At 39.4% G+C, this 15,030-nt stretch overlaps 1 protein-coding gene across 4 annotated transcripts in view; it reads right to left on the bottom strand.

The window, feature by feature from the left end:
• Positions 1 to 15,030, bottom strand: part of ERC2 (ELKS/RAB6-interacting/CAST family member 2) — a 956,481-nt gene that overhangs the window by 393,774 nt on the left and 547,677 nt on the right. For all 4 annotated transcript variants that reach the window (XM_082346804.1, XM_082346806.1, XM_082346805.1 and 1 more), the window contains one exon: positions 1,214 to 1,374. In XM_082346804.1, coding sequence (XP_082202930.1) covers positions 1,214 to 1,374 — 161 coding nt within the window. The remainder of the gene's footprint in view (positions 1 to 1,213; positions 1,375 to 15,030) is intronic.

The raw sequence follows: 15,030 nt of genomic DNA, 5'->3' as shown, positions 1-15,030 counted from the left end.
TTACTTGAAATCTCGCTGAGTCTCAGTTCCCTCACCTCTAAACTGAGGATAATAATATCTGTTTTTATTATATCATCTTTTATTAGGAAAAATGAGAGTTTATAAGTGGAAATAAAACTACTTACTCTTTGGTCTTGGAGAAACTGAGGTAGTTGACGAGGAATAAAAGTTTTGTCCTCGTTATTAAATCCTTCAAAATATTTCATTCCATATTTTCCATGATCTAAGCTTCCTGGGTTTAATGTTAACCATGTGTAAGACTTGCAGGGTCAGGATAAGGTTATTCTTCCATACCTAGCCACCAATTTCAAAGTCTATGTTACAGGCTTAAGATGCCATAATTCTGTACATTTCCCCTTACTGTGGAAGGAGGTTGGATTTAAATTATATTTTAGTGATTATTTCATTTTAAAACTTACAGAGGGAGATGCTGCTTCTTGCCTATTTTTTCAGAAACAGATCCACAGCAATTGATTACCTCTAAAATCTTTGAGTAATTACCTTTACTATGTTCTTCCATGGTGATATTGTTTCATTGTAAGAACGAAATAAAAGCTAGGTGAAGACAGGTGTGTCACAGGCCTACAGGAACGACCACTGCCCGACAAGCAGCCATACCTTATTGATTAAATCAAAGACATTTGTTCCAGTCTCCCCCCAGCCCTTACCTAGGGGGGCAGGGGGATTTCCAAGCCTGTTTTTATCGGCCCAGCAAATCAGAGTCCTGCTTTCTAAACAAAGAGGTGCCAAACTTGAGACTCTATGAACGCCAACACAAGCCAAGCATTATACACAAGTGAAAAGAATATAATTAGCAAAGTTATAGTCACAATTAGGAAATACCTCCTCAGAAAAGTTTCCACTTAACTCTGAGCAGGACTTAAATTACCATTGTGCTTAACAAGGCCTCTGTCCTTTGGCCAACTCAGACCTTTTCGACAGATCTAAGAATATTAGTGCCGTCCACAAAACACAGAGGCACAAAACCTAATGTTGGATTCTTTTTTTTGAATAACAGATGTGAGACATGTGCAAATTGGGACATGGAAGCTATAATTCAAAAAAATAAGAAGTGTAGTCACGGAAATAACTAGTCAAGTGTTAGCTAAATTATTCTTTCTCCAAGCTTTCTTCCTCTTCTCTAGCCTTCCCTTTCTCATCCCCAAAGAGAAGTTAGAAAAGAGAGAGTAGGAAAGCAAAAATGGGTACTCACTTCATCTCCAGGATCTCCTCCAGCTGTTTTCTCCTCTCTATCCGGAGGTTGGCCAAGTGTGCTTCTTTTTCAGCCAGAGACTGCTGCGTGGAGGCAAGGCGAGCCTTGGTGGCGTCCAGTTCCTGTCTGGTCTTCTCCAGTGCATTCATCAGTTCCTCTATCTGTAAAGCACGTGGAACGCAGTGTGTTATTTCTCCTCCATTCAAGCACAAGGCATTTCATGCTAGCCTATGTTCTGACAATACACACAAAGGAATCAAAGCCATCCTTGAACTGGGCATTGTATCTTGGCATCCACTCTTTCTTTGTCACTAGTTAAAAATAAATATTTCAAACACAAGAAATGTCCAAATTTCTCAAGGTCCTCATTCAATTGGATTATCCACTAACTTTTATAGAAACTATTTAATATATTTATTAGAAGTGGAGGGTGAGTGGCTTGACCCAATTTCAACCTGTTTGGCAAAAATCTCGGATACTGCCTCACTTCAGTTAGCTGAAGGCAACACTCAAAATGCATTTTGCCCGGCACAATATACTTCTGTGTGTAGGCCCCAGAGTATTCTGACAGGAAGTTATTCTATGTGTTTCAAATTCATTCATGTTTTAACCTATCAAAGCCTTGTTTGGCGAAAGCGATTTGGTGTCCAAAGGGCCTCAGGGGCCTCCCTCTCACCTCACCTCCCTGTTTCACATTCAGGAAGCAAGGTTTGGCCAAAGGTAAACAGAATTCCAGCCACAAAAGGTTCAAGTTTGGTTTGCCCCTGAAGTTTGAGAGGGTTCTAAACTTGAAATAAATGACATGTAACTTTTATAGGGTGCTAATACACCATAGAAATAAGCCAGACTATCAAATATCCAGGGTTTTCAGCCAGGTCCCAAAAAATTGGACCAGGGAGCCCCAAGGCAAGGCCTTATCCTCCCCAAACCACTGGAGGCTTTTAAAAGCCAACACACAACAAAGAGGGCTGATGTTTATGGTTTTGTTCCAGAGACTTCCGTGGAGCAAGCTGGTGAAATGCCATCTCTTGCACAGATGCATGCTGCATCCACCCTGCTGATTTAAAACCACGGTTTCAGGAAGTTTCTAGGTTCCAGGGTTGATGTTTGGGTCACCCCTTCCAGCTGAACTTGGCAGAATGGGATCATCTATCACCAAAGTTAACAGACGCCCTTCAAAACGTGTCAATGATATATTAAGTTCCAATTCATAAAGACTTTCTACACAATTTCTGCAGTTTTACATGGAATGTATTCAGAATAAGCATTATAGTTCATATCCAAGGTAAATTACAGGATTTTAAGATTCAGAAAACCCTCCATTTTGCCCTGATAGAAAGAGGAAACTTGATGGCCATGTCATGTAAATAAAAGCCAAAACCAAAAACAGTTTAAAAAGCAAGGAACATAAACGATAACCTATGAAAGTCACAGAATTACACATGTTTAATTGTAGGATAAATAGCATTATTCTTTAACTTCAGAAATATACAAAATTTAAAAATTAAAAAGCAATTAAACTTTTTAGTTTCTCATATAAGTTCATAGAATATCATAAATATAACTAGAAGCGATACTTGATGAGGCTGAAGCAGAGGTGGTTTTTCATTTTCTTTTATTTTGTCTTCTTTTTTCCCCTATTGTTGATATACTCAATAGCAGTGTTTAAAAAAAATATCAGTATTACGGTCATTCCAAGTGCCAACTCAGATACAGTTTGCCTGACCCTCCATATGGGATGGCCTGTGTCCTCATGACCCCGTTTCTTTCCATAAATTGTTCTTTATCCCAAATGTACTATTTAGCTCAGAGAAGAGGGAGAGTGTCGAGGATTCTCACCTGCTGAATCTTTCTCATTAACTGAACTGACCTGCTTGCAATCTACAGACACAGTATGCTACTCAGCTGGGTTTCCAAGTTCTTAGTTCACCTGCCACCTGACTGCTTAGGGCAGGCACTAACTAGTTTTATATTAACCCAACTTTAACAATTACACCTTAGAGTAATGACTTGCAGGCTGCCCTGGTCATTTCAGCAATAATAACATGGAGAAAACCTGGACACCTGAGAGACGTAATCCAGACTTTTCTGACTGCTGGAGATGCTTTTGGCTCCCAACGTCAATAATTCTTAGTTTGAGGTGAGGCTGCTATTTTCAACACCTTGGAAGCAGAGTCTCAAAATAGCTTCCCAGGCCAAGGCCTTTCACTCCTCCTAATTCACCTGACCACTGAGGACTGCACACTGGACCACCTGGGGCACTGGCCTCAGACACACTGTTCTAGTCTTCGCACAGCCACTGTTTCTACCTGTAACTTTGTGCAAATAAGCACTTGATTCTTGCGTCTCAGTTTCCCAGATGATGCCCATGGTACCTCCTGTGTTAAATGTTCTAGAGTTCTGCAAACTGTTTCCTTTGCTATCAAAACAAGAGCATTAAAAAGCAAGAAATGTTTTCCCTGCTGTGGTAGTCATTAGGGTGTTTCACAATATTCTAGTTCTCCCCCTTACAGGCACATGGTAGGACAACACCTCCCCTCTCCCTTTAAGTTGGGTGAGGGTTTGGCCAAGAAGATCATTGTCATTTCCAGGTAGAAGCATTTAAGTACTAGCAGTCAACCCCAACCTTCCCTTTTCCCTGCCATGATGAGCACAGAAGCATGTTTCAGATGATGTCTCCTTCAGCCTGAGTCCCTGAGTGACCACAATGAAGCCCAAGGCCAACCCACATCACATAAGCAAGGTATGCACCGTTGTTGTACTACACCAAGAGATAAGGGGCCGTTACCCCCAGCTTGACTTGGGCTGTCTTGACTGATGAATTGTCACACTTCTTACCAAGTGCTCTATAACACCTGCCTCCATCTCCCCCCACCAGTCCCCTCTCATCAAGAGGAAGTGCTTCTTATTCTTGCTATCCCATGGAAACTCTACCTTTGCAGGCCACTGGTACCTTCCTTCTTGCCATATGTCTTTTCTTAATGTGTAGTCTGCACAGCTAAACAGTTCCCCAACTTCTTCCCCTCATTTGAAGTAACATTTTAGCTGGCTATGTATATGAAACTTGTGCCTTAGAAACTACCAGATTTGAATCATGTCTCCATCACTCACTGTATGACTGACACAAGTTCCTTCAACTCTTTTAGCTTCAGTTTCTTTATCTGGAAACAGGAAATTATGTTGCTTATTCTATTAGATGTTTATGGATAGTAAGTGAGATGATGTAATCTATACATCATTTATTCTAATTGATATCAATAAAATAACACTTTTTCTTATAATAAGGTACACTCGTACAGAATCTAAAAGATACAGATATGAAAATTTTAAATGTTTCTTTTTATTTAGGTTAAATGACATTCTTTTTCGCTAAGATCACCCAAAATCCCACCACATGGAGATAAACACTCTAAACAGTTTGTTTTAATTTCCCCATCTCTCTCTATTTGTGTGTATGTATAATTGAGATGCTATATATAATTTTCTAAATAGTTTTCAATAAATGTATCATTAGAAAGTTCTCCTTCTCATTAAATAGTCTCTCTGAAACATGGTTTAATGGGTGAGTGGGGATGTATCCATTCCCCGTTTTCCTAAAAGCCAACCCTTCCCTTGGGCTCTCGGAAGCTCTCCTAAATTGGTAATCTATCTCCCCTGTTTCTTTTGCAAATTCTTCACCTTCCTGCAGTCCATAACTAGACCTTTCCCCTTATGACTCTGTCCCAGAGACATTTTCCTCATCCATGTGGCTCCTCAGGAGGAGGATTGAGATTTGTCTCCACAGCTCTCAACTCTGATACTTTTCCAAACTTTGTCTCCTTTTATTCACTTAACATCTTTCACATATACTGAACCACCCATTGATTACTTCCGTTTGGATGTCATAATATCACTTTAAATTCACAGTGATCCACGCACACATATCTAAACCCAAATCCCTACCACCCATCCCAGCCCTCCCAACCTGCCACTCACTAACACATTGGTAGCCCTGACCTTTTCTCAGTCACTCATGTTTAAGATCTCAGAACCACATTTGTCTCTTCCCTCTTTTATTTTCTATTCATCATCAAGTCTTATAGCTCTGTTTTGGAAATACTTCTTGGACCCATCATCCCTTTCTACCATTATTTTTGATGCTTCAAGCTTGGATCCCTTCCCCTCCCACATTTCTGATAGGATTGAAAATAAGTGGGTGTGTTTGTGTGTATTCCTAGCCTTTGTCTCTACCCCTACCATAAATAAGGACATGGCTTTGCCTGATCAGCTTCTCCCCTACCAGAGTTATCTCTCAGCCAGTTCTGTGCCTGGATTTTAGGAAATGGGTAGCAGAGTGAACCTGTAAAACTGAGTGCAAAGGTATAATACTTTTAAGGGCAGGCTACAATGATTTATATAATAAAAAAGAAGGAGATACAAGTGAGAAAAGAAAGAGGAATAATGAGCCTGGAGATGGGGGACACAGAGGTTTTGTTTTGTTTTAAGGGCAGAATAAGATAATTGAGAAGGAAGAGAAAAAGGGAAGGGGAAAAAAGTTGCTAGGAGTTATTCCTGGGGTCCCTTCAATGTTTTCCGAAGATACAAATTGAAGGTTAGACTTCCCTTTTGATTTTTTTCAGCTGTTTTGACTGTGTGTCTCAATGTGACTTTGAACTGGGCCCTGTGAATTTGGGATTCAAAGACGTCTCACAGGATTTACTGTTACAACTCATCTCCCTACTGTCAGGAAAATATGCCTAAACCATCAATATTTTGTCAAAAATATCACTGGCCTAGTTCCAGCATCTCAAGGGGCTCCTGAGATGCCCAAAGTAGTTGTCTTCAGACTGTGTTCCCTAGTGCACCAGGGGTTCCAAATAGGCATCTGGGAGCTGATAAACAGATCAGTGGAGGGGGAGGAGTGTGAATCAGCAGAGATCTTCGTCCACTATCTCACATTCAAAGGGAGCTGTTCTACTTTGTTTTATAGATAGCATTCCACTTAAGATTTAATTTGAATTTTTAAAATTTTAAGTATTTTGAAATACTGAGAATGGTTAAAATCATGGATTATGAAACCAGACTGTACTAATAATACCCGCTTTACCACTTTTTAATTATAGAGCCTTGGGAAAGTGTCTGAGTTTCCTCATCTATAACAATGGTATGTCTCATAAGCGTTACTGGAAGTATTAAATGAAGCAATGAAAGTAAAGCTCTTAGTGCAGGGACTGGCAAATATGAAAACACTTAGTACATTCTTAACATAAGAGATAAGCACAGCATAGTGGTTACAAACAGAACTTAGGAGCTAGCCTACCACTAACTATCTGTGTCCTTCTGAGTCAGTTATAAAAGTTTTCTGAGCCCAGGTTTCTTCCTTGTGATGTGGGAACTTAGCTCAAAGGGGTTTTGCGAAGATTCAATGGGTTAACGTGCGTGATGCCCTAAGAACAATGCCAAGTACTTGGTGCCACAGAAGTGTCAGATCTTGTTAATAAAGTGCCAGTAAGTACTCAACCCATTGTATGTTTGCTTATTACTGAATTCAAGATTTTGTGCTTGGTGTCACCTACCGTCAACCACACACACACGTACACCCACCCCTGGACTGCCCTATACCAACCCCTCCAATTACTGAAATCGCCTCTCCTTTAAGGCTCTGCCACAGGGCCCTGGCCTCCTTCACAGGTACAGTGATTAAATCTGGAGCTCTGAAAACAGGCAGACCTGATTCAAGTTTTGGCTCCACCAACAGGATCTCTGTGACCTTAGGACAATATTAACCCAATGCTTCCTAAACTCTGTTGCACCTTTGAATCCTTTAGAAAGATTTTTAAAATCCTGATGCCATGGTAACACTCCTACCAACTAAATTAAAATGTTTGAGGGTAGGAGTCAGGCATCAGTATTTAATTAAAGATGCAGATGATTGCAAAGTGATGCCAAAGTGCAACCTTGTCTGGGAACCCTGGACATTGCTGACCTTTCTCTTAGCCTGAAGGTCCTCCTCTATCAAATAGGGAGGAGACAGAAGCTACCACACAGGCTTGGCATGAGTATAAAGGGAGATAATACCCATAAAGCATCCAACCCTCTCTGCTAGAAACGCTGGAAGTGTCCAGTGCGTGACAGTTACCACTGTCCCTACTATGGGCTCCTGGCCACATTATTTTCACCCAACCCAAGTGCCTTCACTTCTTACCGTCTGCACCTGAGTTTCTCCCACCTAATTAAACACCACTTCACATTTCTGCACAACTATTTCATGTGTGTGCTTAGTTGCTGCAACTGGATTGTAATCCCCAGAGGGCAAGGACCACATCTCCGTTCTCTTTGTGGAAGGCCCTTCAGCCCCGACACAGAACCAGTGTCCACACTCAATAAATACCTGAGGAATGAGAGGAAGGGGAATGCAAAGATGTGATTCTGAAACACCTTCCTTTGACCCACTTAGTGCAATGATGGATGAACTGTAAGTCCAAACTTGATACTTTCCTACCCCGTAAATCAGTGGTCCCCTTGCCATCTTCACCAAATGCCCTTCAAGTTCTTGCTCTCTGTTTGCCTCAAGCACCTTCTCTTTGCTATGCAGACAAGAGGGCTCAGTTACTCAGCTCCTGAATGGATGGAACCCCTATGCTCAGTGCCACCCCATCAGCCACCAAGAGCACCCAGGAACCCGTGAGTTTCGAGGCGGCACAATAAAAATGTCCCAGGCTTTGAGCTGGGGTAGAAGCAAGCAGCTTTTAATCCTGCTCTGCATTCTACCCGCTTTGCCCGGGACCTGGGAGACGTGCAGTCCTTCCATCATTCCACCACTTCGCCTCACTGGGTGTCTCCCATGTGCCAGGCCTTCTGCTAGATGCAGGCAACAGGCTCAACCTCAGAAGCTGTCTGGTTTGGCAGGCAAGCTTGAGTCAAACAACTTTTAATTACAATAGTGATTTAAAAAAAAAAAAAAACTGTTAAAGGAAAGGACTGAGTGATGAGCAAGAGTTAAACAAAAGCCAGTCTTGCCCTAGGCCTCACAGCCCACCTCCCTAAGGCAGGTAAGTGGGAGCGGCCTGCTGAAGAGGAGGGGAAAAAACATGTGCTAGGGGGCCCAGGCTGGGGGCCATGTGGTTCTGTTCATTAGGGAATTGCTACTTGAAGAATCACGATGATTATGAGCCAATAAACACTTTTGAGAAGTACAGCAGGAAAGCAACCCATGTGTCTCTATTCAACACAGCATTTGCTTATTTTGGAAGCACATCTATTAATAATTCACCCAACAATAATATTTCCTGGGGGTAAAAAAGTTTTAGAAAGGCTGTTTTATTCCTAAAAGGCCATCCTTGATGAAAAGAGATTCACAGCAACCTCAGAAATCTTCTATAATACTTAACATGTTCCACTTAAAAGAATTTCCTAAAAGGTCCCCAAATATGGTAAGACTGGAATTCTGATCCTATATCTAGAAAACTAAGATTGCATTTGAAAATATATATTGGTTTGGTGTTACATATCTAGAACATAGTAATAAAAGGTTTCTACAAGCTAGATGACTACTTGGTCTCACCAATTAAACTAAACAAAACAAAAACCCCTAAGTAATTGTGTGTCATTTCTGATTTTATTAGTCATTCTATGTGGCAGATTATAAAAACTCTCTTATAAAATGGTTAAGGTACAAGGACTATTCAGATGTATTTGAATAATTCTTAACTCTGTACACTTTAAGAAAAATGAAGCTATCAAACGAATTTCTAAAGAGTCTAATGCTTACACCCAGCTCTGGAGAAACCGTCAGAACTTTTAAAGTGAATAGTGGAGCTTTAAAACAATAAAATAAAAAACCTGTTTAAGACCTTAAATTATTAACATGTGTCGACTTAAACTTACACATACATTTGTGTTGTTTAACTAAATATCTGAAAACCAGCTTCTCTCTCAGTTATCTGCCAAGAGCCCCACTCCCTGTTCTGTGTGTCTCTTCCTGACACGTGGCAACATCCAGTGCTTTTCAAGAGGCTCACTTGGCAAGAGCTGATCTTCAAATATTTTGATAAAACAATTTGTTTCTTAAATTATATGTCAGTATTGAGTTAGTATCTATTTTGTGTTAATGATGTGGAATTTTAAAACAGCTTTTAAAACCACATGTTAAAAAATACACAGGCTCTTCTGCCTTTCTCCTTACCATCCATCCTAGTTTTCTGTCTTCACTACATCCTGAGTGCAAGAAGATGGTAGTTTTCAGTCTGCACCAGAACACAGAGCCAAGGAAATCCCCGTATCCCAGGTTACAGCAAAACTGGAATGTGAATTGGTCCTGTGGGAATAGCTGGGACTTGGCCCAGCTCTGCTCTGGGCACAGAGAAGGTCACACTAAGATCAGAAGGTAAAGATAAACGCTGAAACCCTCCCTCCTCAACAGCAACAACTTCTTAGACAGTGATGCTGTGGGCCGAAGGATCTGTTAAAACAAGGACTACTAATCTTATTTTTCCAATTACTCTTATCTGACATTTCTATCTCCACCTCCCTCCCACCTCCCCACTGCTGCCTTAGAGTGACACCTTTTGGAAAAGGTTGAAACTGAAAATCCCCAGATTGCTTTCTGCCTGGACCTGGCTACCCTTAAGATTGTGTTTGGGATTTGTTTTCTCCTCACTGAAGTTTAAACTTCTGGGAGCTTTGCTTAAACGTGTCACCTCTGATCCTTCAGCTGCAAACAAATACCCACATCAAGTGAGGGTGTTTGGGCTTGAGCTCTTCGATTCTGACTATAATTTAAACTTCCCCTTTTCCCCCTACTCCCCCAAGGCTTATTGACAAAATTTCACATCACAATAAAGGATGGATGGAGAAGAAATGTGTAAAATACATACATTCTGACTGAACAGATTCCGTGTTGGAGTACAGATGAGTAACAGTTTCTCCAGAAGGCCCTTGAGCACTCTTCATTCCAGATCGGGTTTGGCTCAGTGGAACCTCCCTGAGAAAAAGGCCGTGAATATACACTTCTGTGTATGTCTGGTGTAGATACTTACTGAGCAACTGGGAGGCATTTTTACTTTATGTGTGCACAGTTCTGCAGCACAGCAAAGAGCTGGTTTTTTCCCTAACAGAGTCTCACATTCTTGAGAAGCAGTACAGAGAGTGGTTAACTGTGCGGACTCTGAAGCCAGAGGGCTTAGGTCCCAAACAAGATCCAGCCACGCGCTGACCCTGAAAAATGTACTTGAGCTCTATGTACATCAGTTTCTTTCTCTGTAAAATGTGGATAACAGCTGCACCTCCCAGAGTCCTTATGAAGAATACCTGACTTACAATAGTTACATGTTTGGCACACAGAAAGTACACAGTAACCTGTAATCATCAACAGTGATGTTAGTTTGAACACTAGCTCTTACTTTTCAGCCTATGAGAGGATGAGTAAGCAAGAGAAAGTGCTGAATTTCCATTTTCTTACATTTTCAGAAAGACAACACTTTTCATCTTCAATGGAACGGCGAAATATTTTACTAAGAAATCTATTTATAACAAATCAAATTAATCACCCACAAAATATGCTAAATTCCAAACACAATTATAAAGGAACTCATGAAGATATCAGAGCAGCATGGTCCCATAAAACTTCCTGCAATGATGACAAGGTCCTAATTTGCACTTTCCCATATACATGCCACTGCTACATGTGGCTATAGAGCACTGGAAATATGACTGGTACCACTGAGGAACTGAATTTTTAATGTTATATAATCTTAATTAATTAAAATTAAAATTTAAATATCCATATGTCTATTGGCTACTGTATTGGAAAGAGCCAGAGCATCAAAATTTTATAACTTTTACTGTCCAACGGTGATGTTTAGACATTATTTCAATTTTTGTGGAAAGTGTTTCTTTTTTGAACATATGAGAAAAACTTTTTAAATTCCTTTACATTCAGTGTATCTCATGAATTAGCATTTGATCCAGTGATTTCACTTTAGGAATTTATTCTAAGGATATAATAAGGGATGTGTCCAGAGAAATTTATTCCAAGGATATAATAAACATATTCATCAGAGTGTTGTTTATAAACATCAATAAAAATTATGCATGTGTGTATATACATATTATATGTATAGATATACACACAAACATATATATAAACACAAGTACATACATATACAAACATACACATATGTACCCTCACCTTTCAAAGAAATTAGTTAAATAAATTACGGTGTGTGTGTGTGTGTGTGTGTAAGTGTTGCAAAGAAAGTGGATAGTAAATTGCAGGCATCCAATTGTTGAGATGTTGGTCAGACATTAAACACTAAGTAGAAAGATTTAATGGAAAAGAAAGATGTTCATGAAATCCTAACTGAGAAAAGCAGGTTGGTAAATGATAAATACAATCCAATCCCAACTATATGTAGGTTTCTAAATGAATATTCATAGAAAAAAAGATTAGAAGGAAAGGCATCAAAATATGCATAACAGGTTTGTTTCTAAGCTTAGAGATTTCAGGTAATCTATTATATTCTTCTTTGTACTTGTTGATGTAAATATGAATCACTAATGTAAAAGAGAGTAAGTTTTAAAAATTGCAACCACAGCTATGAAACAGAAACAGACTCACAGACATAGAAAACAAACTTGCGGTTGCCAAGGGGGAGGGGAGGTGGGAGAGGGAAGTATTGGGAGTTTGGGATTAGCAGATGCAAACTATTATATATAGGATGGATAAACAACAAGGCCCTACTGCATAGCACAGGGAACTATATTCAATATCCTGTGATAAACCATAATGGAAAAGAATATGAAAAAGAATATATATATGTATAACTGAGTCACTTTGCAGTACAGCAGAAATTAGCATAACATTGTAAATCAACTATACTTCAATGAAATTCGAAAAAATTTTTTTTACAGTTGCAACAAAGGAAGGTCTGCATAGAAAGTACTTCTGCTCCCATGGAAAAATTAGTTGCTGGTAGACCATGGCCTCCAAAGGATAGTAATAAAGCAGAAACCCAGAGCAGGGTGGGGCCCTCTGGTGGCAGTTATGGTGGCAACTACTGTCAGCCAAAATAACCTTAAGACAGGCCACACTTTGTAGCATGGTTTCTTTGCCCCTGACAGTCACTTAGATTTATGCTGATTATAATCCGGGTTCACCAGGGAGTGCCTGAGTGTTAGTGACTCCACAGCTGTCAACAGCCATTCCTGCCACCTCCACCCGGCCCCGCAATGTGTTTGAATGTTGCTGCATTCATTTCAACTTGTTCCCTAATGAAGTTCTTATGCATTTTAAAGTCCAGTATGGTGGCTTGCTTGTTTGTTTTGTGCTTGTTTAGCATTTTCTAATTTTATTATTGTTATTATTGTTTTGATTCTGCAGCACTCAAAATACCTGGGCAGGCCCTGCAAAATCAGAACCATTTGTCCATGCCACTTGACCACTTCTATTAGCAAGGTTTATTCATTCCCATTCAACAAATCAGGGCAGTGTTTTCAAATAGACCTTCTTTCTTGTGATGTAAGGATAAGCTGAGGCAATTCCAAGGAGGAAAAATGAAAAAAAAGGAGGCTTCTTTTACTCCGAATTCTCCTGCTGGCTTAGCTCTGCAGGAGATACCTGTTGATGATGGCAAATTTCAATCAGGCCAAATGAGGCCTGCCTCCAAGCCCTTTCCTGATCCCCTCAGAATCCTTGCACCGCAGTTCCATCTACCTTGAGCAATAGGTAGTGGCCTCGCTGTATGTCGAATGCGTCCTTGAATGGGTTCACTGGGGCATCTTTGCAAACACACAGTAGATTGTCAACAGATGATTGTGGGTGGGATGCAGGGAGGGAGAAAAGAAAAGAAGCCATACTCTAGAGAGGTAATCATTACGTCTGATTTAAATAATGTGGTTTCCTAAATCCCATTTGATCCTCACTTACTCCCAAAGGAGCACACCACTTAACCGATGGATAACTCAAACTCAAAAAGGGTAAGGGATTGACCCAAGAATTGCAGATGGCTTACTCTTTACCAAGATTTGAACCTGATTGTTGAGTACAAATATAAGGGGACAATTGTTAGAGGGAACTACATATACTGAGAGGATCTGGGAGGAAACTCTGGGCCACGAGACCCTCAACAGCAAGGAAAGACCATGGCTCATTCTCCTCAGTATGCCCAGCCCTGAACACAACATCTAACATACAACAACTGTGTGCCCTATGTTCTATTTTAAAAGATATAAAATTGCATCTCAAAATGTATATCCCAAATATAGTGAAATTTCATTAACTTGATAAAAGAGCATTTACTGAAAAATCTATAGCTACCTGTTGTGAAAGACTGCTTTCTCTCTAAGATCAGAAGCAAGGCAAGGATACCTGCTTTCACCCCTCTTATTCAGCATAATATGTGAAGTTCTAGATGCTGCAATAAGGCAAGAAAATAAATAAAAGGCGCAAAAATTTCAAAGGAAGTAATAAAACTGCCCCTGTTTGCAGATGAAATAACTGTTTATGTAGAAAATCCTAAGAAATCTACAAAAAAACACCTAGAAGTAATAAATGTGTTCAGCAAGGTTGCAGGATACAAGATCAACACACGAAAGTCAACTGCATTTCTATAAGCTAAAAATGAACATATGGAAACCAAAATGAAAAACTAAATACCATTTACAATCACTCCAAAAAAATGAAACATTTAAGTATAAACTTAAAACATGGATGGAATCTGTACATGGAAATTTACAAAATTCTGATAAAAGAAATCAAAGAAGATTTAAATAAATGGAGAGATAGGAAGTATTCATGGATGAAAAGACTAAACATAGTAAAGATGTCAATATTTCCCAGATTGATCTATAGGTTTAATGTAATTTCTATCTAAATCTCAGCAAGTGTTTTATAGATATAGTCAAGCTTATTCTAAAATTTATATGGAAGGACACAGGTCCTATAATAGCTAAAACAATCCTGACAAAGAAGAATAAAATGGAAGGAGTCACTCTACCCAATATTAAGGCCCACTGTATAGTTAGAGTAACCAAGAGAACGTGATATTGGCAGAGGGACAGCCACATAGATCAGTAGAACAGAACTGAGAACACAGAAATAGATATACTGTGACAATATTATATCTAAGAGATAAATGTTCAAGCGATGTTTGACAAAAGAGCAAAAAATTCAATGGAGCAAAGATAGCCTTTTCAACAAATGGTGCTGAGCAACTGGACATCCATAGACGAAAAAAAGAAAAGAACATTGACCTAAGCTTTATACCTTGTACAAAAACAAACTGGATCATGAACTTAAATGTAAAACATAAAACTATAAACCTTTTAGAAAAAAAATTGGAAAAAATCTTCTGACTCTAAGGCTACGCAATGAGTTCTTAGAATTGACACCAAAAATCACAAACCATAAAGGTAAAGATTAGTAAACTGGACCTCATCAAAATTGAAAAATATTTGCTCTGTGAAAGACCTTGTTAAGTGGATAATAAGACAAGCTATAGACTGGGAGAAGATATTTGCAAAACGCATATCTGACAAATAACCGGAACTCCCAAAATTCCACAGTAAAATTTCCAATACAATTAGAAAACAGACATAAAGCATGAGCAGACATTTTGCTGAAGAGGACATACAGACAGCAAATAAGCACATGGAAAAATGTTCCATATCTTTAGCCACTGGAGAACAACAAATTAAAACCACAATGAAACATCACTATACACCTATCCAAATGGCTAAAATAAAAACTAATGACAATACCAAATGCTGGTGAGGATACAGAAAAACTGGATCCCTCATACATTGCTGATAGGACTATAAAATGGTGCGACCATTCTGGA

Source organism: Balaenoptera borealis (assembly GCF_965194805.1).
Source record: "Balaenoptera borealis genome assembly, chromosome: 12".
Classification (NCBI taxonomy): Eukaryota; Metazoa; Chordata; class Mammalia; order Artiodactyla; family Balaenopteridae; genus Balaenoptera; species Balaenoptera borealis.
Note: the sequence above shows the minus strand (reverse complement) of the source record. Positions and strands in the feature narration are given on the sequence as shown.